The sequence below is a fragment of the Ciconia boyciana genome, chromosome 3 (assembly GCF_034638445.1).
Source record: "Ciconia boyciana chromosome 3, ASM3463844v1, whole genome shotgun sequence".
In the NCBI taxonomy this organism is placed as follows: domain Eukaryota; kingdom Metazoa; phylum Chordata; class Aves; order Ciconiiformes; family Ciconiidae; genus Ciconia; species Ciconia boyciana.
This window is the reverse complement of record NC_132936.1, coordinates 72,646,044-72,671,867: the sequence shown is the minus strand read 5'-3', so window position 1 is coordinate 72,671,867 and position 25,824 is coordinate 72,646,044. Positions and strand designations below refer to the sequence as shown.

General features: G+C 38.7%; 1 protein-coding gene across 3 annotated transcripts in view; it reads left to right on the top strand.

Annotated features, from left to right (window-relative positions):
- The window catches only part of MTHFD1L (methylenetetrahydrofolate dehydrogenase (NADP+ dependent) 1 like), a 160,970-nt gene that overhangs the window by 39,515 nt on the left and 95,631 nt on the right, over positions 1-25,824 (top strand). For all 3 annotated transcript variants that reach the window (XR_012041534.1, XM_072856110.1, XM_072856109.1), the window contains 6 exons: positions 1,599-1,706; positions 2,609-2,683; positions 5,562-5,664; positions 9,080-9,156; positions 12,766-12,906; positions 21,059-21,127. Coding sequence is in view for 2 of the 3 variants with exons in the window: in XM_072856110.1 (XP_072712211.1) it covers positions 1,599-1,706; positions 2,609-2,683; positions 5,562-5,664; positions 9,080-9,156; positions 12,766-12,906; positions 21,059-21,127 (573 nt within the window). In the remaining variant the exon portion in view is untranslated. The remainder of the gene's footprint in view (positions 1-1,598; positions 1,707-2,608; positions 2,684-5,561; positions 5,665-9,079; positions 9,157-12,765; positions 12,907-21,058; positions 21,128-25,824) is intronic.

Below are 25,824 nucleotides of genomic sequence, written 5' to 3'. Positions count from 1 at the left end.
GGCATCGCGCACCTCCCTGGGGATGGGCCAAGGCCAGGATGGGACATGGGCCTGGCTCGGTGGGGCCCATGGCCCGGCAGGGCTGCGGGGAGCTGGAGAGGAGCCCTGCTGTGGTGTTACTGGGGCAGGGGCTGATGGCCCCAGGGCTGACATGGGGCCCTGGGCCGTGAGGAAGCCCTGGAGGGCCAGGCAGGGACAGTCAGGGCTGGTGGTGCCCCTGGGGCCCTGGCACTGTCAGAGTGAAAGAATTGTTTTCTTACCTCTAAATTAATCTGCAGCTCTCCTCTACCCACAAGTAAATGGGTTTCTGTTGAAGATGGCATCACCCTTAGCCCTCTTCGAGGGCTTCTGAAAATCACATGCCGGCTTTGGAAAGAACCAGCTGGGTACACGCTTTCAAAATACTCTCACTGTGAAAACAGTGATACTCTGACTAAAGTGTCCACCCTTGCCTAGCACAACATTTACGACATAAAGCTACGTGATCCATGTGTTTATGGACAGGCTGGGTCAAGGACAGAGGTGAAATGTAGACCGTGTGTAGTGTTTCTTGTCAGTTGGCTGCCGCCATCCGAGCTGGGTGCCTTCCTTAGCCTCCCCCCCTTGCCCTCAGCAGGCTTAGCCGTGCACCCGGCGCCTTCAGCACGCTGTAGCGGACAGCAGAGTTTTGTGTTGGTTTCCAGAGCACAAAACGCAAGCAGGCTTTCTGGGCAATGGGGCACATAAGGATAGTATGGCTAAGCTTATGCATATATTTACAGTGCTTGCTTGGAAATGCACAGTGGTTTCACCCCGAAAGAGTCTAATTTAAAGCTCAACAAAACCACTCTGTGGCCCCAACTGGTGAAGTACCACCTTGCAAGTGCAGAGCTGATCCAAGCAGAAGTCCCTGAAGAAGTGCTTAGTTACAGTTTTGATCCCCTGTTGCACGTGAGAGCGAGCGCAGTCAGGGGCTGGTGTAGGTCCCCCTCCGCAGTCAGTGCTGCGGTGCAATTAAAACTGACCTTCCACCTCCTTCTGTCAGAGATATATAAAAAATACAGTACCTGTGTAACACAAGTTCTAATCTAATCTAAACTGCTCATTTCAGATTTTTCCACAAAGCTTTGTTGGGCAAACTTTGTATCAGCAAAGTTCATGCCTGATCAGCTGCAGGCTGTTCTCCCGTGGCTAGCAGAAAGCTGGCATACACCTCTGAAGCTGGCACGCACGGTGTGCTCGGGGGGATTCAGCAGAAATCTGCACCTCTGGTCCAGGTCAAACAGTAAATACTGACAGTAAACTGATTTAGTATTAATGATGTGGAACCATAGCCCTGGGCTTTTCATTCTTGGATCATTTAGCAAAGAATAAAGATGTCTGTGGCTTTGTTTGGCTAAACTAAGGGTAGTTTACTACATGCTCAAGTGAAAACAAGTCCTTTGTATAGCTTGGTGTATTTTCAGCCTGATAATATTTCATCTACGCTGATAGGTGACTAATCTGTGCTGCAGCCTCATGGAGGTGGCAGGGATTGTTTCTGCTAATCTGTCTGAGAATAATAAATTGCATTAAATAGTTTCTTATAAAAAGATTTTGTTGTTGTTTTCACCTTCTAGTTCAACCTTCATTTGACTGGAGATATTCATGCTATAACTGCTGCCAATAATTTGCTGGCTGCTGCTGTTGATGCTAGGATCTTGCATGAGAACACTCAGTCTGATAAGGTGAGAATTATTTTCTAATATCCCCATGGCATTTTTTCCTGTCAATTTTTTAATAAACTACATTTCAAAGCAAAGTAAGTTATTATCTCTTTATATTTTCACCATGTGAACAGAAACTATTGCTGAAGCCGTTCTGTGTTCTGCTGGGAAATTAGGCTTATAGAATATATTTTTTATGGCAAATAGCTATTGTAAGATAGTCTTTGAAATAAGGATTTTACACCCAGAACCTTGTCAACTATTTCAGACTGTTCTAAATAAAAGATGTTTTCTCTCTCTCTAAATCTTATTCTTTTTAATAATTTGTATACTCCTTTTAAAGTTAAAAATTACACTTCTGATGTATAGTTGGGTATGATATACCTTAAGAAGAAGGGGTTGTGGGGAAAATAAACTGCATCCTCTTCCCTCCACTAAATCTTTTGTGACCTTAATACAAATGCTAACTTGAGTCTTTAAAGGGAGAAAGTAAAGGAAGGAGCCTCCTTTTTTTGACTACAGTGTTAAAACTGAGCAGGGTTGTCATAGCCCCTTTACTTGGTATGACACAAATGCGCATTTAGGCCAGTTTGCAAATGAGTTATAATTTGAATATTGGACCTTGGCTAAAGTTTTAAAGGGTTCCCAATTTTAAAAATAATACATGGTTTTTTTGTGAAACATAGAAACACATTCATTTTGGTAATTGGATTTAGACTGCTAAATCATAGGCATTGCTCAAAAACCTACCACCTTTTCAGAATTGTTTTTTAAATGGCTAACCAGAAGTCCACAACTTATGTGGTTGGGAAATTCTTACTGAAATTAGTCCAAATAAAATAAAAGCATTAGCTTTTCATTTAGATAGTTCCTAGTTGTAACTTTTTTTTTTATTTTATTAACTTCTCGTGTGTTTTTTCTAGGCTTTGTATAATAGACTGGTTCCAGTAGTTAATGGTGTGAGAGAATTTTCTGCTATTCAGCTTGCCCGTCTGAGAGTAAGTTGTTAATGTACTCTCTCCTCAACTACAGTATCGCTTCGTAAAATGCACTCTTTTATGCAACTTGTTTAAAATTATTTGATGTATGGGACCAAGTTTGTATAAACCTCCCTCATTAATTTATCAAGTCCAGACTTTTTTCTAAAAGCATCCTCCTTCAAGTAATAGGATCTGGGACTGATATTATTTTCATAACCAACATTTTTGCTATTCTTTTCTCCTGAAATAAACCAATAATGTTTTTAAATGCTGTGTCTTTCCTGATGAAATATTGAAGTTAGAGTTTTTAAAATACTTTTCCTATTATGGTAAAGTCACATTTGAAAGCTCACATTCTTTGGTTTTGCAATATTTTCTGGTTTTGAAAGTTTATTATAGCATATACTTCTGGCGTTTTATTGATGTCAGTTTGACAGTGTTCATCCTTTGAGGGGTAGAAGTACATTTGTGTGCATACTATATTTTTGCATCCCATCTTGCTTCCTGAATGCTTCCAGAAGAGCTTCCTGTGCAATTCATGTATGAATAATGTATCTGGATTTGAGGCTGCCATTCTGATAAATAATGAGACAGCAACACAGTCCACTAGCATAGGGGAAGGAGAATGAACCCCTTGAGTATGAACCTTAGGGACAGCTTCAGTCTTCTGCTTCCATTTCCATGTTTGTTGTTGGCTTTTGAGTCCTGACCAGTGTTGTTTCAGAGTCACCAGATGGCAATGGATAGCTGCCAAGTGCGCACTTGGAATTGGGGGGTGGAAAGGAGGATAGAGGTAATACCAGCTTCTGTTTTGGAAAAAACAAATAGTTTCTCATAACATTTTAAGTTTTTGTGCTGCTCAGTTGAAAGACAGTAAACTAAAAAGTGGATGATACCTGCTTGCCTATGTGGCAGAGTAGATCTCACTGAATTTTCCGTCAGAATGTTGGAGTATTTTTGTTTTGTCCTTGTTTACACTGTGTGTAGGGGAACAGGTAGGGGAGGACGGGGAGTGGTTTGGTTATTCATGACATACCAACTATCTCTGCAGTTGAAATGGATTTCTCTCTCTTCACGTGAGCTGCAACTGAGTAAAAAAGCTTTGGCTTTATGACGTTGAAATACATGCATCATGATTTCCAATATAACTCGATTATTTTTAGTATAATGATTCCTTATACCAAAAAAAAAAAAAAAAGGCAAATGTAAAAAGATATCTTTACGGGATGGGGTTACATTTTTTTCAAAAGAGGATTGAAGAAGATTGAAACTCCTCCCTTACGTGTGTGGTTTGGACTTATAATTACAGAAGGTCCCATGCACTTTTTTTTTTTTTCTCCCCAAACTCCTTGTCTAACTTCAGGAGCTACCTTTCTCGTTCCTCTGCTCCTCAGCTTTTTTCTCCTTCTCTCAGTAATTATTAGTTCAAGACCTCCTTACCTTACCTCCTTTCTTTAACTACTTCTATCCCAGTCTTTTCTTTGTCTCCTTCTCCATGTCAGCTGTGTCTTACTCCCTCCCATCTGCATCCAGATCAGTCAGCTTGTTTCTTGCTGCTTAGATCCAGTATAGATGTTGTTGAGACCCTGGGAGGGATAGGCTGCTTCTTTTACAGTCCTCAGTGCCCAGTCCTCCTTGCAGCAGTTGAAAGTTATAAAAATGACTGAAAATTTTGCTGTCAACCCTCTTTGGAAAAATGCTCTGGGCAAAATACTCTGGAAAAATGTATCTGGGAAAATTCCTGATATGCCAAGCAGGAGGGATGAGCACTGAACTCCGACTGCCATCCCTCAGTAGAGATACTAGTAGGATTTTGCTCCTTTCTTAATCTACCTCTTTTCATAAAATTTGTAAGACACTACCTCCTAACTATGTCAAATTGGATTAAAATTGGCCAACAGATAGAAAAATACGAATACAGGACTGGCAGTTGAGGACATAAGCCTTTCTTCATTAAAACTGGAGTGAAAAATCTTAGGGTACCAAGTGGCAAAACCTGCAAGCTGTTCTCAACAGCTTTTTGCCCTTCTCAGTACAGTGGGAAATGCCCCAGTGCCTGCACCTGGATTTGAAAGCATCCCTCACAGTCTGAGAGACTAATCCTCAAAAAAGAGCGTAGTGAAAACAGTTTTAATACTCTTAAAAGGATGTCCCCAGCTTTCTAGAAATAACTGTTGATTTACATAGGGAAGTAACTGTGGTAGCTCTTTGAAATTGAGTATTTTTAGACTTTTAGGTTTGCTTGATTTTTAGTCCTGAAGTATAAGCATGTTGGTTAATTCACTGAGGAATGCTTTCTAATGCCAGAGAAAATTAAGAGGATATTTTTTTTTTTTTTCCTAAGACAATAGTTCTTAAACACAGTTTTCTGATCCATCTTTATGTAGATTCACCTAAAAAAAGGTTTGGTGTTGCTCAAATAGTGAACCTGTAAAAGCCAGAAGGTATTGGCTCATTCATTATAAGTGACTGAGTTTATGGATAATGGGCTCTTAAAGCAGAAGTTTTTATTTCATTAAAAGATGAATCACATAAGACAATGCATGGGTCTTGAACAAACTAGAGCAAGCAATTAATTATCTTTTTATTAGTAACTGATAATGTTGAATTTTTTTCTTTGGTTTACATTAAGAGTTTCTTCTATGTAAGAAAGAGATTGTTAATTTAATGGCCTATGAGTATTTCTCCTTTTTTGTTTCATTTCTCCATCTATATTTGCCTGTATTTTAGTTACAGGTAGTTTCCTATGTGCTTTTTTTTTTTAAAAATAGTTTTGGTACTAACATGCTTCTTTCCAAAATGCTTGCTGAAAGTGGGAGTGATAAGCCAGAGCAGCTATGCCTTTTGAAGCAAAAAAGCCACTTACATTGCATTTCTTTAACTTGTTTTTGCATAGAGGCTGGGAATAAGTAAGACTGATCCTGGGACTTTAACAGAAGAGGAGATCAGCAAATTTGCACGCCTTGATATTGACCCATCTACCATAACATGGCAAAGAGGTATGTAGTCAAAAAGCCTCGTTCAGCTTGGGTTTAACTATAACTTGTTTCCTAATTTGCTTAATTTTACCTGAATCAGAGCTGTTTCTGCTCTCTGACTGTAAGAAGAACTAATTTGCAAGTGGGAAATGTGGGTGCATAACAACTTTGGGTGCGGTATGTTGCTCTAAACTTGGTCAAATATCTGCAGTAACTCAAGAGCTTTTGCTAATATTCTGAAAGATAGGTTGCTCTGACAGTTTAAGTACATCCCTTGTCTCTCTTACATTAGATAATACATCTTAAAACATATGAAGTGGCTTTTCTGTGCATTTTACAAATCTTTTCTTAACTGTGTCTATTATGGTTTTAGATTCTTTGTACTTACTCTACTTGATTTTGGTCCCTCATCCTCCCCAGCTCAGCAGTCTGGGTAGCTCAGAGACTAAACAGGCCTCAGGGATTATGTGCTTTTCCTATTTTTAAAGTGTCTTGAGTTGTTTGCGTTGTTAGGAAGAAGAGGTGAAAGATGTGGTACAGTTTCAACTGTGAGTTTCAAACTCTCACACGCTTAGACAACTCCCCTCTGCATTTTCCAGTTCTAGTGCTGAGTTAAAACGCAGTGTTTACCTCAACTTCTGTATCTCTCTTTTTCTTTTTTAAGGAAGTAGACTCTGCATAAAGTTTTCAGCTAAATTCCATTGGATTTTATTTTCTTCCTAAGTTCTCAAATACCGAAGTTATTAGTTTAAAATCATTGTTAAATGGAATGTATTGTGATGCTCAGAGAAATAAGGTGAATCTATTGAGAGTGAGGAGTCTTGGCCATGCTTTACTGTGCCCTTTGTGTGCATCTCATCTCAGACTTGGGATATTTTTCTCAAGATAATACTGGGGGATGTGGCATAAGATTTTTTTTATTAGTCACACAGTGTGTCTGGAAGAGACCTGTATTAGGATGAAGGAGTAATATAAATATTTAGTGTAGTATGACTCATCATTTTTATCAGCATGGGTTTGGGAGGAGGCAACATTACTCAACAGCTGTTAACCTCAAGTGAGTTATTTAATTCATCTCAAACAATGTTAGTGAAACTTCTATTCCACACAACTCTATATGATGTACATATCTTAAACATTTCAGAAAAATTAAAAATGTTTTTAGGAATGTTTTAGATAAGTTGCAAAATGTTTTATTTGGGACTGTTTCTGCAATCCACATGTCTGTGAAGCTTGTTACATACCAGGGAATTTGTAGGGCAGAAGAGAAAGCTATCAGATTGTCTGAAAATTAATTTTAGTCAGGACCTGTTTCCTCAGAAGTGTCACGAGCTTAACATTCATTGTCATCTTATACTAACTTGAACGGGTACAACATACTGAAAAGAAGGAAAACTTCCCCCTACTTACCCTTCCCCTGGTATTCAGAACCTGTTTATATCTCTAGAGGATAAGGAAGTAGATACATTAAACCTAACACTTGGTTGAACCTAAACTTTCCTGAAACGTTTACTTTGGGTAAGGAAGAGGGAAAATTTGGAGAAGGAAAAATTGCTTTTGTGGCAAAACCAATTATTTCTTATTCTACTACTTCTAAGTGCAGTTGTTGGAATCTTCCTGGAGAATGAATTCTGACCATAGTGAGAAAGCCAGTGTATCCCAGTGACCAGAAAGAGTTGCAGGGGTAGTTTTAATTTCATGGTAAAGGTTTTTAGGTTACATGATTTCACTAGGAAGGGGCAGATAAAAAGCAGCCCACTGGCTGTCCAGGCTGGTGGGAAGGCTAGTTCCTGCTCTCAGCAGTGCCTTGGTAGGCAGGAAAGACATTTAGATCTGCTTAAGGCTGCTCGTGAGACTGAGCTTCCTAGGAGGAGAAGGGGCAAGCTTGTGCTTGAGAGATCAGCTTGCCATATGGCTTCATGGTGGCATATGGTACCACAGCTTGGTATGAGGCTACTGCTTCCATGTACCAGTCTCTGTTCTGCAATTTCTGCCAGTACTATAGTGTTTTAGGGTATGACTGTATATAAATAGAAACCAAAATGAGTTAACCAAATCTGTGTTGCACCATCCCTTAAATGAAATTCCTGAAGAAATTAGGGGCCTAAATACCATGCAGTGCGAGGAAGGCGCGTATGGTATTTACAACAGCCCCATGAGAAATGCTTAAGAAGGGGGAGTGGCTTAAACCTTCCTTTTCTCCCAGATCACTCACAACCTTGAATTGGGGTTGTGTAGGATTGAGATTCAAAGTCCCTCTTGTTCTCGAGTAATTAGATGGTCCTTTTCAGTACAGACAAATTTGTTAATCTCCAAAGGCAGCAGGAAAAGTGGGAGGAGGTGATTCTTCAAGGAACTTATCCAGAGGTTCCTTGATTCTCTGCTTCTAAATGAACAGGGCTCAAATCTACATCTACCAGTGGATTGACTTGCTTGCCAAGCTACAGGCGGAACCGATCAAGAGTACTTCCACCCTTCCTTTTAGGGTTGGTGCAGATTGAAACATCTGTAGGGCTAAAGAGTCTGTAAGATAGAGGGAGCCTATTTTTTGCATTCTGTAGGGATTGCCATTCCTGGGAAGGAGAGGTCTTGGAGTTTGGTCTCATTTTCTAACAAACAGAAACTTCTTCCTAATGTTTATTCCTAAGAAACATCCTGATCAGTTCTCAGAAGATGAGAGAGCTTCTTCAATTATTCTCAGTCCTTCCTTTTGGTTCCTACAAAGGCAAGTTTGAAGTTGAGCGTTGTCAGTGCAGAATTTGAGAACTTGGCTTGCAGTGATTGTTAGTGAAGTTAGCAATTCCGCAGGATGGTTTGGACATGCCCTTGCAATACCAAAAGTGTTTCCAGGTTAGAAATACAGTTGTCTGAAATTGAAGTTGTGTTAAATAGCAGATGGTTGTTCTTGGCAGTTGAAAAAAAACTTCCTTTGAATGCTGTGCAGCTGAATGTGGAGTTAGTTACTGTGATGTGCAAGGAAGTGACTTGTCTGGAAGAACCAATCTGACAACATAATCATCCTTTAAAAAAGAAACAGACCAAGTTTAACCTACATCATGCAGTTTTAAAATCAGTTCTTAACAAGTCAATGACGAAGCAAATGATTTGAAGTAGGTCTGAAGTGCATTGTATCTACTAAGACAGATTTTTCTTGTTTAGGTAAAACATTAATTTGTATGTTAGAATATTAAGAATCTGTTAGCTTCAAATACTGTTCAGAGAAATGGTATTTGAGTTATTTCAACCTGTCATCTAATGGTATCAACTAGAAAAGAGAAACCAAGTCAGTGCTAATGGTAACATGCAGGAGCGTGGTTGTCCAGTTACACTGTTCAAGCAGATGAATCTTACACGTATAACAGCAGGTATGCCTGGAAAAACCCAGATCCCTGAGTCCTTGTTAACATGTTTTGCTTTTGCTATTCCCTTATTTCAGTGGTGGATACAAATGACAGGTTCCTGCGCAAAATAACAGTTGGGCAGGCGAATACAGAGAAAGGATTTGTCCGTCAGGTATGTAAAAGGTAGTTAATATATCTCATTCTGGACAGACTTTGCTTTAGAGGCTGAGAGATGTTTCTGTAGTTCTTTCAGCATACTTCTTTGAATTGCAGTGCTAACATCTGTTGCTGTTGTATAGTATTCTTGCAGTGAAACTGATTGTGTTAATGAGTAACTGAGTCTGAAGTTTCAGAAGCAGAAACCAATGCACATTGCACAGTATGTTGAAAGTACTTGAAAAAATTGCATATGTTAGGGGTTCAGCATTGTCGTTCTATAAAATGTACCCTTATGCCCTCATAAGGTTAATTTGTATGATTTTTCTTTCTTTAAGTCCCTCAAACTATTTCTGTAGTATTTATGTAATTTAAATTCCATTTAAATTTAATGTTAAAAACTGGGAGGAGGGGTGTCTCGTGTTGGTGGTCCCATTGGTGAGGACTGAAAATGACAATTAGCTTTTTTTCCAGAGTTTTTATTTCCCTATCATGCATCTCAGTTTTGGGATCTAAACTGTAAGAACTTTGAGCATGCGCTTAATTTTAATATGTGGGCTTGAAGGGATAGGTCAGAAAATGAGCATGTGTGTACTTCATGGTAATGTAGGTTAGCTTTTTACACTGCTGAATGAGAGCTTCTGGAAGTTTATTAAAGAACTACTGATAAATTGAAAGCCAGACTTTTCCAACATTATCTGAACAAGTGTTCCTGGTGTCACGTGGGTAAATCCATTTCTGAAACAATGCAGTGTGGAACAGCAATGTCAGATGGAGCAAACTCATTGCGATGATGTAGAGTTGCTCCTAATTCGATTAAGATATTGTAATCTAACATTCTGGGTCATGAAATTCATGAGGTTCTGACTATTTTGAGGTGAAGTAAGTAGCTGTTGTGGTAGAGATAAGGCTTTCATTCATTTTGGAAATCCTATCTTTAATTTTTCTTTATCATTTTAGACCTCTTCTAGGCTTTGTGCCTAAATAAAGAGACCAAAAAATAGTGCTAATGTTTTTGCCCAATTCAGCAGGTAAAACAGTCAAATTGGAGAGAAGAACTAGAAATCATAGAATGGTTTGGGTTGGAAGGGACCTTAAAGATCATCTAGTTCCAGCCCCTCTGCCATGGGCGGGGATACCTTCCTCTAGAAATGCTTGCTTATTTTGGTTTTAAACACACGGGATAGAGACTATTCTGTCTATAACTTACAGAAAACTCAATATTAACTAATACTTATCTCTGATAATGGGCAGGGGGTACAAAATCTTATACTTGGTACAAGTTCCTTCAACACTTGAGATGTTTTCCTATGTTTAGATCTGTTTCAGTGACTCATTGTGATAATCAGCTTTGAGCCAGGTTCTGCCAGCCTTATTGTGTAGCATTTTACCACTGTAATTATGCTGCTGAGTTAAATGTGGGTTGTTTTATTATAGCATACTAGTTGACATGGCTGTCAAATGTTGCTTCTGTACTGGTTTGGATAAAATGACCTTGATGCTTTCAATTTTGATTTGTTGGACTGATGCATATCCATTCACATTTTAACATGGACCTAGTGACTCGAGAAATAGAGAACAGTTAGGAAAACTCATTTTGGAGCCTAGCCGGAGATCTAGAGAAAACAGGGCTTCATAGTTAACAGATGCATTTTATAAATATTTGGAGTGATGTTCTAGCACTCTTAAAATCAATGACACCTGTGTGAAATGGCAGAGCACAGCAGGCACAAAAGTCTGCATTTTAATGAACAGGGGTGCTGTGGTTTCCAAAGAGTATTACATGACTGATGCCCTTGATCCTGCAATTGAATCCATGTGGGTGGATCCTTTCATCAATAGAGAGCTGACTTTACAGCTAAGGCTTCTGTCAGCACTTCATTGATGTATAAAGGTTATTAGAGTTAAAATAGCACCTGCTACCACAGTCTTTTGTGCCTGTTTTTTCAATTAAATATTATGTCACTCTTTGAGCATCTACCTGGGATTGTTTTTCCTGTCCTTTTGTGTTTATATAGAAACAATGCTAATAAAAACTTATTTTTTTGTCTCCTGATAAAGTTAGGTAATATTCCAGTATAGGGGTTGGGCATAGATTTCTTGGGCTTATTTCCTGTCTTATGTATGCTGCAATGACTTACCAGGGACATTCTTAACTTCAGAAAAGATAGTAGCATCCATGTCATTGCAACACTAACAATGTTCATTGTGTACCCAGCTATTCTGTTATGTATAGAACTGCTTCCAGGGAATACAGAAAATCTGCTTTGTAACTTCAGCATTTCATTTGAATCCTTGTGCTGAAAATCTCAATTACAGGATAATTTTTTGTTTTCCATGGTATATATCTCTCCCTGACTGTGCCCAATGCAGAAAAGTGCTCAGGTGTCTTCAGAAGTTTTGACTAACACGCAGGTACATAGAGGTCAGCCTGAATAGGGCTGCTCTGGGCTGTAGCTGTCAAGACAGAATCTAAAAGCAGGAACATAGGTTAAAAAAGGGCAGAAGCTGTTAAAGTACTGGGCAAATGGATAGGAGTGGTAAGGTATATATATGTTGAACAATTCTCTATGTAGATGCTTCTTAAAAACAGGCAAAGCCCTCAATTTGAACAGATTCCTCCGGTATTAGTCAGTATGAGATACATCTGGTAGAGGTCTGACATAGAAAGAGTCTTGGGGGCTTTTTTTACGTAGATAGCAGTAGGGATGTCAATTACTACATTTTTGTGTAGACTTTAATTGCTGGAGATGGAGAGATTACTAAAGAAGCTGTAGTTCTTGTTCACCCCCAACGTTGCATTCCTATCACATAATACATTAGTGACTTTGCCTTTCTTCTCTGTTTACATTCTGACAGCACGTGGCCTGGGCTTTCCTAATAGTAAATTAGTACAAATACCGCTAATGTATACCACAAGCTCTTAAAGAAGAGTAAGTACCACAGCTTATGTAGCGCCAAAATACTGCACAGTATGGATGTATTTCTACAAGAGCAATAGAACTGATGCCACATATAGTTCTTGGGGTTTTTTAAACTTACATATTTGTTATTTAAAAAAAAATGCGGGATGAAGATATATTTTACATTATCATAGATCAAGCACAAGACTGAGCAGCATAGACTCTAAATTTTGAGTTGATGTAGAAAAAGAATGATCAGATGTAACAAGAATGTTTTTGAAACCAGAATAAAAAACTTTTGTAGAAAAAAAGAAAAAAAACCAACCAAACAAAACAAAAAAACCCCAAAAAAACCCCAACACAATGCTGTGCTTATGCCAGTAAAGCTCAAGCCACATCTGGTGATTTTCTTTTTTGCCACAGAAAATATTCTTGGTCCTTCAGGGAGCTTCTGCTAAGGATAATGTGAGCCAAGGGGCTAAGCACTCTGCAAGGCTGGTCCCCAAGTAAATAAAGTGTAACGGAGAACATTAATGAGAGTCTATAAACAAAGTGTTTCAAGTTACTCTAGTCTGAGCAATCTCAAAAGCTGTGGGTTACAATTTAGAACTTGTTTGAATTCCAGTGTGAAATCTGTCTTTCTTGAGTCTATTCCTGACAATTCCCTGTGAGTATTTGACCTGACTTTGATTTGGTTTATGATTCTCATTTCTGTTTTACAGGCTCAGTTTGATATTGCTGTTGCAAGCGAAATTATGGCCATCCTGGCACTTACCACCAGCCTGCAAGACATGAAGGAGAGGCTGGGGAAAATGGTGGTGGCTAATGACAAGAAAGGAAAACCAGTAACAGCAGAGGATTTGGTATGTTCAGTGCTGTAGACCTGTGAATAACCTCTGATGTGTTTGTTTTGCCTCTTGAAACATTAGAAAGGCAGGTGCATGCCAAGGATTTTGCTTTGAACAGCACAGTCAGATATCGAAGAAAGATCATCCGGGCCAAAACTTGCTCACAATGAGAACAAGATGTAGAACTCATTTTTCCAACTCTCTGGTAACATCTAGTTCAGGAAGTCTCTGGTCTCCATAACCTACTTGGATAGTTTTCTGCAGTTCCTAAGGCAAACAAATTGGGTGCTGGAGGCAGTCAAAGTGCGGGCTCCTATTTGAGAGAGCTGGTAATGTTTGCTACTGTACTTGTAAAGTGTGCTCAGATGTTACAATGATAGTTACCACATGAATGCTTATACCACTAAATCAGAATGGAAGCAAGCTATTCTTAATTCATAGGTTGCTGATGGTGCTTGGGACAGGGTTATCTCTTCACATCATTGAGACTTTTTCTTCCTTACCTTCATTAGTTAGTTGCCGTTTCCTCATTCCCTACTTCAGCTTCTGAAAGAAGTTGATATGTTCTTCCTTTATATCAAATTCTAGCCCTTATAGCCAGGCTAAGTCAGTAAACAGTGGTTGGAAGCTCACTCATGTTTGTGTATGGCAGGTTCTGGTGCAGCCAGAAGCTACCAGTTAACCCTTGCAATCCAACTGTATGCCAGGAGTAGGCTTACTGTGATCGGCACTAGTTTACTGTAACATTACATTACTTGAATTCTGAAGCCTAATTGCTAAATTAAGTTCATATATTGCAGATTGACAGCATGCCCTAAATACAATAAATATGGTAATGCTTTGCTTTTCTGCTTTTTTTATCATCTAAATATATCCTTATAGCAGCTGTGATATGTCTTGGAGCCATGTTTCATGCCACCCTACTGGCAGTGACTGCCTGTATCACACAGACTATGTGTGTGTTTTCCTGTTTGTCCCTTTTATGTGGACATCTGCACAAACTTACTGCATTTTTAGAATGAGCAAAGGAACTAGTATCCTGCCTTGTCAGCAAAGATAGCAAATCCACAAGCCAGGAATACCTTCACAGCCTTAATGGATTCCAGTTTAATAAGGAAATGAAAACATCTAGCTTGCCTGGATTTAAGATTGAAATTAAGGTAAGGGTACCAAAATTTCTAAGTACAGTGATCATTAAAATTCAAAGCAAATCAACTACACCCAATTATGCAGGAGACATGAAGAACTGCATTTAATATTCTAGCTATTGAAGTTTTGATTTTCCTTTTCAGTTGCATAACTTTGTCTTGGCTAAATGGAGGGGTGTGGGGAATGAGTTACCTTATAATGCCTATGCAAAAACTTTAAAATAATTCCGTGTCAGAATTAAAACTACATTTGAAATACATGATTTTAATCTTGATGCTACTTCTGTATGAAGGTACTTTAATGTATTAATATTGCAAAATATTTAACCCATCTTCAACCACTTAATGCTAATCAGCTTGATGAATGAAAGCAGTTGCATTTCCATAGTCTGTTTCATCTATGGTTGCTCTGTGGAAATATAATGTTAGGGCTGAAATTATGAACAGCACACAAAGAACTTTAAAATTTTTCCACTATGTCCCTAAAATGAAAGTAGTGCTCAGCAAAATGTCTGTTACTAATTCTGTTTTCTTGGCCTTTTTTTAAACAAACTTCCTATGCTTAGTGTCTCAATCATTTTATAGTGTCACTTGTGCTGAACATATGTTTCTAGTTCTCCTTTAAAGCAGTGTTCTATATTATACAACAGAAGACCCGCCCAGCAAAAAAAAAAATCATCACAGTGTCAAGGATATGTATTATGGCCATCTGCAGCTATGCTGCTGCATTCTTTTTCTTCTGCAGGTTCTCTTCTTCATACCATGCACAAGGGAGGACTTGGGTGCATATCATGATTGTGAAGTGCAGAGACTCCTACCTCCTTTGTTGTGGAGGGTGTTACAAATGAGGATGAGAACTATGGAAAGAATAGGAAGGTGATTTCATGGTTAAGGCAGAAAAGTGCCTTTTTGGACATTTGCATTCTGTTCCTGTGTTTTTCACAAAGTTTATGTGTGATGCTGTGACCGTACAAACTGATTCTTACAGTACAGGAGGAGTTGTGCATTCCTCAATCTGGCTTGATACCCAGGAGCTAAACAGCTGAAATGTATGGAAACGGTGAAACACCATCAAGAACTTTGAACCAGGAGAAATTATTTTATGTTGTCTTAGGTTGAGCATCCAAAATTGGTGAATACTTTTGAGTTTGATCCTCGTGTTTGCTGGTTTCTCTTCTGAAAACAGGACCAATTTTTCATTTCTGCAGACTTATTAATATTGGTGAAGAAGTCAGATGCCATGGTGTTGGGATTTAAGAAATGTCAGAAAAGGAAATTAGTAGTGAGATTCTTTATCTAAGATTTCTTTATCAAATTAAATACTGGTTACCTTGTACAAAGGGAGAGCTTATGAATAACTGTATGCACTTGTGAAAGTGTACTGTATAAAGTTGAATCCTCTGGAAACAATAGCAGGAGATGTATAATCAAAGACCATACCATGTCATAAGTCATATGTACAAGGACAATAAATTTCAGTTCTATCAGGTGGCATTTCATCTCTGTTCCTGGTTTCTTCCCACAGGTGGTCAGTCTGTTTGAACAGCTTGCAACTAAACCTACTGTTTCTAGACCTTTAAATGCAGTATCTGCTCTTCCCCCTGCTGCTTGTGCTGCCTGTATTGTTACTATGCTTCTGCAAGCCCAGCTTTTGACCCCTCTTCATTTGGTCTGTGCAGGTTGTATCTCCTCCTTCTAGAAAAGGATTCTTGTAGGATCCAGGAGAAGAGATCTTTGCTTGTGGTCCAGATGTCCAGACCCAGAGCTGGTCCAGCCTGGTGCAGACTGTAGATACAGTTGTTACACCCTAGGCTGTAAGCACACTGCACGTTGCAGCTAAAGCTTTCTGGGCAGGTTGAGGCAAGGCTAAGCATTCACTGATGAGTACCTGTGAGCTGTAATTTTAATTTTCCCAAGGTTTATATCTTGAGGAAATTTTCAGATGTTGTAAGAGGTTTGATGTGAAGCCATTCTCCACCTGAATTTTCATCCTTCTTTTGAGTCGGGGTCAGAGAGGCAGTAAAGCTTTATAGCTCAGAAAGGAAAGATCTCAAGACAACTGAACATAGGAAAAACAATATACATGCTTTTCGGATACTCTCAATCCAAGAACAGTTCAATCATTTTTACTTAAATTTTCATAAAACAAAATCAAATTTAAAAGCTTGAATCTATCATAGCCACTTGACATGGAACATTTTAGCCCAAAGAACTGCAATTGCATATAGTTTTAACAAATTTTAAAGGCAGCTTTATCATGGGAAGTACCACACAACTTGAATAATGGGCGGTGGTCAGTCCTACCTGTCACTTAAAAAAAATTCTGGGGTTCATGTTTTATATATACTACCCAGACTGAATTTATGCAGGTTTAAATGTTTGACAGTAGCCTTTAGTTCACTGGAATCTATGTGAATCAAAACCACTAAACTCTTCTCTGTGATTTGTTTCTAGATGTACACACAATATACTTCACAAAAACACAATTTAAATTTTGACTTTAATTTTGACTCTTAATTTTGACTTTATATGCAATATATTTATAATAATACAATAGTAAAACCTAAAATACACATTGGCAGATATAAACCAGATGCAGAGACAGGCTAGGAGTAATAGAAAAAAGATAAATTGAATATTTCATGAATTGAGAAGGCTCCTTCCACAAGAGTAATGGATTAAATATCTGTCCTCTGTAATGGAACATACAGAAGTCTTTGCCAAAATGTGGTGCTTATTGTACAGTATTTTGAAGACTGAATTGCTTTTTGGCTTTTACAGTGTAGTAGAATTTTGATGGACACATGCCATATCTTTATATGAAATTAAATGGGTATGTATGCCCTAGATCAGTATTTCAGCAGCTATGAAAAATATTAAATAAATATGTCACTATTTTTTTAAATAAGACTTCTTCTCAGCTTACTTTCTGTGCCATGCTGTTAGATTTCAATAATTCCAGGACCAAAAGAAATAGCTTCATATTTACTTTTCTAAATGATCTGTCAGCTGAATATATTTTGTTCTCTGATTCATCAGGAACGTTGTGTACATACTTCACTTTAAACACAAGTGGTTGCAGTTCATCTCAGCTTACGGTTTAGGGTTTAGTTTTTTACAGAACTGATATTGCAGAAAAATATTAGCATTTTGTTAGAGACTATAGTTTCAAATGAAGGGAAGTTACAAGTACTTCATTATTTTTCTTATCAAGAAAAGGGTTTTTCTCTGCCTTCCAGTCTGTGTAACCCTTCCTCATTTCACAGTATTTACTCTCAGTCACCTTCCTTGTCATCTAACGCTGGCTTTCATTTCCACTCTTGCTAGACTTCAGACTCTTGCTCCACTGGAAGTTGCTTTGAAAGTATTTTGGTTTTTCATCTAAGTTTGCCTTTCCTGCGTCATGTGTGTAATTTACTTTGTGCTCTATGATCTTTGCTGTCCTGGGGAGCATACCTGCCCCGACGGGTGGTGGATAGATGGAAGGGGTATTATTTTCAGAAGTACTTGGGATCAGTTCCAGGAGGGAACCCAGGAGAGTTGGGTGTCCATATACATTTGATTCAGAGTCCTACTTCTTTGTTCTGACAGTGAGTTAGTGGAAAGCTAATGAACCTTGGGTTCTCACACGCTTAATTGGTGTGTAAGTGTCTAAGCCTCTAATTCTTTTATAAAAAAAAATAACTACCTTCTCTGAATTGGAAATTGGAACCTGATTCCTTAAATAGCTTTGAGAATCAGATCCGGGACTTTGAGTGAGCTGTAGGAATTGTTTGCTAGCTGCTTGGAGGATTTGGGGATATGAAGGAATGAAAACTTTATTCTGACAGAGTCATGTCAGATAGAGATGAAAACTTTATTGGCTGTTTAGCTTTTAAGGGCTGTTGTTGACACCAAACCTGTTTAAGAACCATGGAAGGCAGATAGACATGATGTGTGCTAATTGGAGCCTTTGCATATTTTTTTCTTTGCTTTCAGCTTCAGATACAATGAGTTCTTGTGTCCAGAATGCATAACTAATACGCATGAAGTTTCCCAAAAAGTTAAAACACATATGAAGTATTTGTCTGGGAGGGAGAGGGGAGAAAAAGGTGTCCTGATTTTATTTTATTTTTTGTTTCTCTCCCAAAACCTTCTTTCCAGTCAACATGGCTTGGGTCAGGAAATAGCTGTTTGCATACTTGCTTTGAATGAGCTGGTGGTCTCATCCAGCATGAAGTAGACAATGGAGACCCCTAATCGGGATGGCTACAGTTGGCATGAGTTAACAGTTGTCAGTCCTTAGGCAGGTTTCCCAAGAAGAGCATTAGGGCTGATCTGTGGCTGCTCAGGGAGTTAACCTTGCCGTTGACCAGTTGGAAGATCTGATGTAAAGTTTTCCATTTGTCGTCTTTTCTCCAGAAAGTTGAATAGCTATTACAATCTCCTTTTACGTGGTAAGATAGTAAACTATTTCAACGTTCATGCGCTGAAAATTATCACCAGCTGTTTCTCTTTCAGCATAATGATGAATAGCTTATGCTATATGATGATGGAAAAACTGGGATACAGGAAGAAAATGTAAAATTAACCAACCTTTTCCTTCAGATATTTCTATTACCTATTGCCTCCTAACTAGCATGTGTACATGGTTCTGCTTTCCATGAGACAGAAGACGAACAACTTAACTAGCTGTTATAGTTTTGTATTGCTAGCAATGAGTGACGAGCATCATTTCCTTCAGCTGGGGGTGGAAGGGGAAGACCTGTGCTTCTGGGCTGAGAAATTCTGTCCCAGATGGCTGCTGAATTGATCAAACAGCAGGAAAACAACAGGCTTATAGAGCTATTCAATAATCAAACACTCTGACTTTTTTTTTTTTAACTGAATTCAAATTCTGCACTGTGATCATCAGGAAAAATAATATATTTGTTTTGATAAATTAGTAGGATTAAAAACTGGGGTTTAATGAAGAAATTGCTAGGATTGAACTTTGTTCCATTTCATTTTAAATTGTTAGAGCTGGGACTGGGTATTCACTATTTTATTTTGTAAGTGCTTCAGATTTGGAAGTGAGTCAAATCAGTTTTATAAAGGAAATTTTTATATTGAACAGATTTAAAATTTAATATCCTAAGAAATACACCCACTTTAGAAAGACTTTTACAAATTACTAAAATATAAGAAATCAAAGGCAGTAGCAGTGGCAGTTATTTTTACATGGTCCTAAAAAGAAAACTCATTTATGGCTAAAATATTGAAGTTACATTTTATTCTAAAGGCAGAAAATTTTATGGGGTACTGGTTAAATGAACCTTTATGAAATATTGGTTGTTGAGATTCTTTTCTGCATTTTTAAGTTCTTTATCTAAAATAAGTAGTTTATAATCTTACCAATTAAAACAATCTATAAAGCTATAAAGGAGCCAGCTATAAAGGAGCCTGTGGAAGTGAAAACCAACAATAGTTTTATTTCTCTTTTTAATATATTTTCCTTTTCCTTGTATTTCAGCCATCTGCTTTGGATTCAAATGAGAGTAGTTGGGTATATATACAACATAGCACCAGGCTGCTTCTGTGGAAGTGATGGAGCCTCAGCCATTCTAAGAGAGAGCTGGCACGCTGATGTTTCCTTGCCTTTTGATCCTAACTTCTAAAATTACACACATTAAGAAACAGAAGTTTATTCTTTACTAATTCAGAAGAGGGAAAACTATATTGTTTTGCTACTAGTTTCTCTTATTACCTTTGTGGGTCTATTGGGGCTTGTAGATAGTGGAGATTTACAAAATGCAAAGAGCAAAGAAACACCTTTCCCTCCCCTCTTTTCTTTCCTTCACTCTCCCCCAAGGAAACACTTCCTATGCTTTAGTAGAAACCAGTTTTACTATTTTGGTTTTAATCCATTTTTATCCGAGGCCAAATATTCTGCTTCATTTTCTGCTGAAGTCTAGGTTCAGATGTAATGCTCAGAAAGGGGAGACTTGAATTAGTATAAAATACTGTACTTATGTAATGACCGCGTACTTTCATGTCTCTTATCTGTCTGTCATTCCAGTTTTCACAGAGTTTGATATGAGCCACTGCTTATAACACTACTGCATTTTTTCTATCCATGATCTAGTTCTTTCAAAAGACAACACATTTTCTTCTCAAAATCAAAGTAATTTAGGAATAAATTGAAATATATGCTTGTGGTTTCTAGATAGCACTCTGCATATAGTTTGATAGTGCTGTGCACACTATAGCCAGTTTTTTCTAAAATGGGCATTGGATTTTAGTGTAGAGGGATGTCATGACTTTCTCTTATTTTAAACTCAGTCAGTGTGAAATTTATACTTAATAGCCAGCAAAATTCTTAGGGAGGAGTAAGATTTTTTTACAACCAAAATGCAGCAATTCACACAGCTCCTTTTGTCCTCTCATCATCACAGTAAGGCACCTCTACCTTAATCTCGTGATGTATTCATTATCTACTCCTAGTCAACTCTGTGTCTGCTTTCATCCTGTGTCTATTACATATATATTTGTACAAGTCTTGAAAAATACCTTTTCTGGTTGTTGCTGTCTATTGATTCATGCTATTGATTCTGTCATAAAAGAAATACATCTGTCGTTTCTTTAGGCAGTTTTAGCAAGTTCCTGCCTTCTTGCTTTCTCAGGTCTCAGTGGCCTTTGCTGCCACTTTGTCTTTTGTTCCCATGAACATCCTCATGCTGATCACTTAATAACTCTGGTTTTGGTCTCTCCATGAAATAGGAAGAATATTTACCTGCTGCCTTTTAAGTGTATTCAGAGCAAAATCATTACTATTTCTGGCACACTCTGTAAATACCGTATGTTAGAAGTCTTGAGGTAACATCTAAATAAGTTCTTTATGCAACACTGTGACACTGCCATTATGGTTTATGAGCACACTTTCTTTTTCTCCTTTGAAGTGTAAGGTTTTTTCCCTGTTTTAACTGTAAGCTTAAGTGTAACGCAGAAATGTGGCACCTTGGAATTGACTTCCTTAAAATGTGGACTCTTTTGTTTTTTAGGGAGTAACAGGTGCTTTGGCAGTTTTGATGAAAGATGCAATTAAGCCCACACTAATGCAGACATTAGAGGTGAGTATGGCTTATGATGCCTGCCCTTTTCCAGCTTTCAAATTCCATATTGTGCTTGTCATGCTTCTCTCCAGCAACCATGCTTAACTTTCAAGGTTCAAGCCAGGGTCGAATCCATAAAGGCATTTTAGCAAATGTTCATTTGTGTATGTTAACTAATCAACTCTACCTGCATTTATACCTTTTTTGTGGGGTTTTTTCCTTTCTTTGAGACTCTGGCTTTAGTCATAATTTTGCCTAGTGTTGCAAACAAGCTGCAGTGCACTGTTGAACTGCTTCTGAACACACTGGAAGGCAGGTTGGGCTTCCAAGTAATAGACTTCCTTCTGTTTCCTATCTTGCTCTTCTAGGGAGGCTTCCTTTCTATGTATTTCCTTTATATGTATGTTCCCATAATGATTCCCACAGCCCCGCATTTTGAGTGGAAAGTAGATGCTTCGCTGAGACCATTCTATTCTGTATTATAGTTTGGGCCGTTCAGAAACACAGGAGGGTCCTTTTGCCTGTTTACACTTTTTCAAAAGACGGCTCTCAGCCACCCTATCTTGCCATAGTGCCTTCAGGGACTTGAGTGAAGCGTTGCTGGCCTACGAGAGGAATGTTTTACACTTACTCTAGTGAGCTTTCTTCCAACAGCTCAAAGAATGCAGAATTAGTGCAACCTGACTTTGTGACTGGGCAGTCTAGTATTGCCTTTTCAATAGTAAGCTGAATGATGAGCAATATTCATGGGGAGAGGGAGGAAGAAAAATGGGGAAATAATGAAGCCGTTTTGAAAACAAATGCATTTGGAGAAAAATTAATGTATATTATTGAAAGTTTGACCATTCAAATTACATAGCTGGAATATTTCAACAATTCCTGGGATGGTGAAAAGTTGAGGAATGTGGAAAGACACCAGTGCAATCCCCAGTTGGTAAAAATGTCTCATTTTCTGCAGCATGTCAAAGTGATAAGTACATTTTTGCTTTTGTGTTTGGATAGGGACAGCTTCCTACTCTCGGGGAATATTAGAAAAATAGATTTACGTCTATGTTATTTTACTATAGCCATCTTAGTTATTTTCTCCTGGAAAGAACGTTTGTTCTTTCATGTGGCTGTATGAAGAATATATGTGTGTCAGAATTTAATATAACAACCACTCGCAGAAGCTGCAGGTCATGTAGGATCAAGAATGTCATGGCCAGAACCTTGTATTAAATTGCCACTTGGATAACATTGTGTGCGTTAAGTATCAGTGGCAAGGTAGCTTTGATTCTGAGTGTTTGGTCTGCGTCACTCTATTCGCACTCTGCATATCTGTTGGAAAATAATGTGGTTTTGTTGTAGTGTTCTAAAAGACAATTATAAATGTCAGAAGGGTTTCTTTTGATCAATAGGCATTTGGTTCTGGGACTTGCATGCGCTTTTTTTTTGCTGCATTTCTTTATATTTGCATTTCTATGCAATAAAATTCCTGCCTTTTATGTGGTATTCTTTTCTAGTCTAATCTATGCTATGGCTGAAACATCTGCCAACTTTCATCAAATACTGTTGCTTGTTAGGAGGACCCTGACCGCAGTACCCAAGGATATTTTTCCCAAAAATTCTTCTTACAAAGTTATTTTTAAAACAGCAAACTAAAGCAGCTCAGAAGACTATTTCGTGCTCCACTCCTGCCATTTGAGTCTCAAAGATTAACTTTTGTCACCCTTTGAATACCTGTTGGCTTGCAGGCTAATATGAGTCACCTATCCAAGAATGGAAATCTCCAGCTTATCTAAATCTTTTCCAAGATAGTGCTGTGCTTTGGCTGGTGTGTGCCTTTTGGACTGTGTCGTTGCCCTTGTGTAGGAATGCAATGGCCTACTCTGTTACTGCCCATGCCATTGTTGCTGTTCTTGAGCCTCAAGCTTGTGTCATGTCCCATTTTGTGAATAAATACCTTTCATTATTTTTAATTATTCATGCTAATAGCTTTAAGAGGTGCTAATTTTAATAGCTTCAGTTTTTCCAAAAAAAAGGAGGGAGGGGAACAAGGAAGATATTTTGCCTTGCACACTTGAGTGTAGCTCAGCAATTCACCTGTGAGTTGAGAGCCCTCCAGCATGACAGATTTTAAGCCAAACCAATCCTAGTGTACCCTGAGGTGGTGGATGTAGTAACATCTCTTCTGCTATAGGGAACAACATATTTCTAACGAGTGTGTGAATTGCAAACCTTTCTTCTTGCAAACCAGAAATGAAGTGAACTGAAGCCTAAATTACACTTGAAATAATCCTAATAAGTAGCATCCAAAAGAAGAGGGACCTCTTAAGTTTCCAAAGAGGCTACCAACAGTAATTGGGCAACATAATCCTAATCCTTTCAGGGAGAACAAATTCTCAATACAAGTGTAAAGACCTTTAGCGACAGCAGCACGACTTGACAACAGTAACATCAGAAATGATCCTGTGACACGGACATCCAGTGTCCACAGCATGCTGGTGGTGTAAAAACCAGAATAATATTATTAAACAGAACACAAATGCAGCTCAGACTGTGCTGTGGACCTGTCCTGCAAGTAGGAATGAAACTGTTCACCAAAGCAGGTCTTCCAGATCACTTTGGTATTGGGGAATGGCAAAAAGACTGTCTGAGGAGGTAGAGCAGGAGACCTTCTGGGTGACTTCCAGCTGATACTGATGGTTAATTTGGCATAATTTGTAAGTGATAGTGTCTGTGGTTAGCAGCAGCTGAAAGTAGCCATTGCAGAGATAGCTTCACTCCTCTGTGATCGGGCCTGTGGGCTTCACTCCTCTGTGATCGGGCCTGTGGATGGGTATTGTGTTAAGCTGTGGAGGTCTGAGGAGTTGCTTCTAAGGGCCTGTGAAAGGGGAGAAGGACAACTTACTCTGTAGATTTGCACCGGCTTTATATGGGTGTCTGCGTGCACTGGAGAAGAGGTTTAGAAGTTCATAAATCAAAAATGACTGAATGCCAGCCCTGCGTGGAACTGAACTGGCAACTTGTGTCAGTGCTTTTTTTCATACGTGAATGATGTGTGTATTTTAATTTGTTGGGTTTTAAAGTGGTTTCTTGGTGGGTTGATTTCCATCACAACCCTGCTACTCTGTCACCAGAAATGCCGCCTCAAGGCGTTAGTGATTGACAGTGTTTCATATGCAGGAACGACAGTAAAATCTCAAAATGGGAAACATGGGGCACTCCACCTACAATAACTGTAGGCTTCAGTAGAACTTATATCCAATGCTGCAGAATCGAGATGACTTTGTTTGAAATGTACATAATGATTTCATAGTGTTTATCCATGTTTGTCATGACAGATTTGTTCCCTCATGAACCGACCCCTTAATGTTTAGCTTTTATTTATACCATGTGTAACAGAGCAGCTGCTCTATGGGACAGCTCTTTGTAGTCACAGGCTGGCTGCTCAGGGATGGTCTGCTCGTGTTACATTTAAAGTGCCACTCACAGTAAAGATGAGGGGAGGATGGTAATAAGTATTATAAACATCCATCTAGCAGCCAGATAACTTCAGATATTTATTGGCATTCTGGATTTATTTTCTTTTACTACACTTGGATAATAAAATTTCCTGTACTGAAAACAGTCAGCAGAATGCATCCCTGTGCCAATGTTTGTTTCTCCATATAGTTTATTAAGAGTGTAACGAAAATAAGTGGCACTCTGCAGAGTGGGACGGATGGGCTGACACAGAGTTACTGAAGCTGGCCCGAGAAGACATTGTTGTCCGTGTTCCAGGGTGTGCCTGAGGCTCCCAAGGTTCTGCTGGAGTTCACTCCCTTCAGTACCTAGACTGTATTTTTCTTCCAGGGATTGCCCTTGCAAAAAGACCGTTCAAGTAACTCCTCCTTTTCTTCTGGTGGATTTCAGAGCTCCAGGGGAGCATCTGTCCATGCCAGTGGTTTAGTAGTGTGTTTGGATTTCAAGTTAGTGGCAGGGGGACTCTTGGCTACCAATATTCTGGATGTTGGACCCCACAATCCAAATTTCCTTCCCATCCATGTTGTGTGGATGAACTCTTGGAAGCACAATTGCCCAGGGAATGTTGTGGGAGATGCTTCTGGCCCCCTCTCTGCATAGCTGCCACAGTATGGGCTGGGCTGCCCTCGTCATCTGTGGTTGTGCTTCCTATACTTCACATCTGCCCATGTGTGCACTGGGCTCTGATGAGAGCAGCCCTCAGATGAGAGCTTGCCACAAGAAATTAAGGGCTTGGAAGAGTAAAATTAAACCTAGTGAGTGATAAAACACAAATCAGAATAAATCCCATGGATTTCAATCAGGTAGCTGAAAACTGCAGTCTTGTTTATTTGAATGCCAGAAGGGTAAAGACTGGGTTAAGGTAAAAGGAAGGAAGGAAGTAAAACTTAAACTTAGGTTGGTGGAAGTGGTTTGCATTTTATTTTGTGTAAGTTACAAACTCTTTGGGATGGGGTAATCTTTTATTTTGCACAGCACCTCCCATTAGATTGATGCCTAAATACTATGAGAAACTTTGAAGGTGTACGTAGTTCAAGTTAAATTTTTTGCATAAATATATAAAACCCCAATTGATATTGCAGTATGTGGTCATTAGCAGATAGAAAACAAGAAAAAAAAATCCTAAGTAAACACTATGAAGTTAGTGTGTTATGATGATAATAATCTGCATCATTCCTTTTGTTACAGGGTATGATTTCTGGTTTATTTAC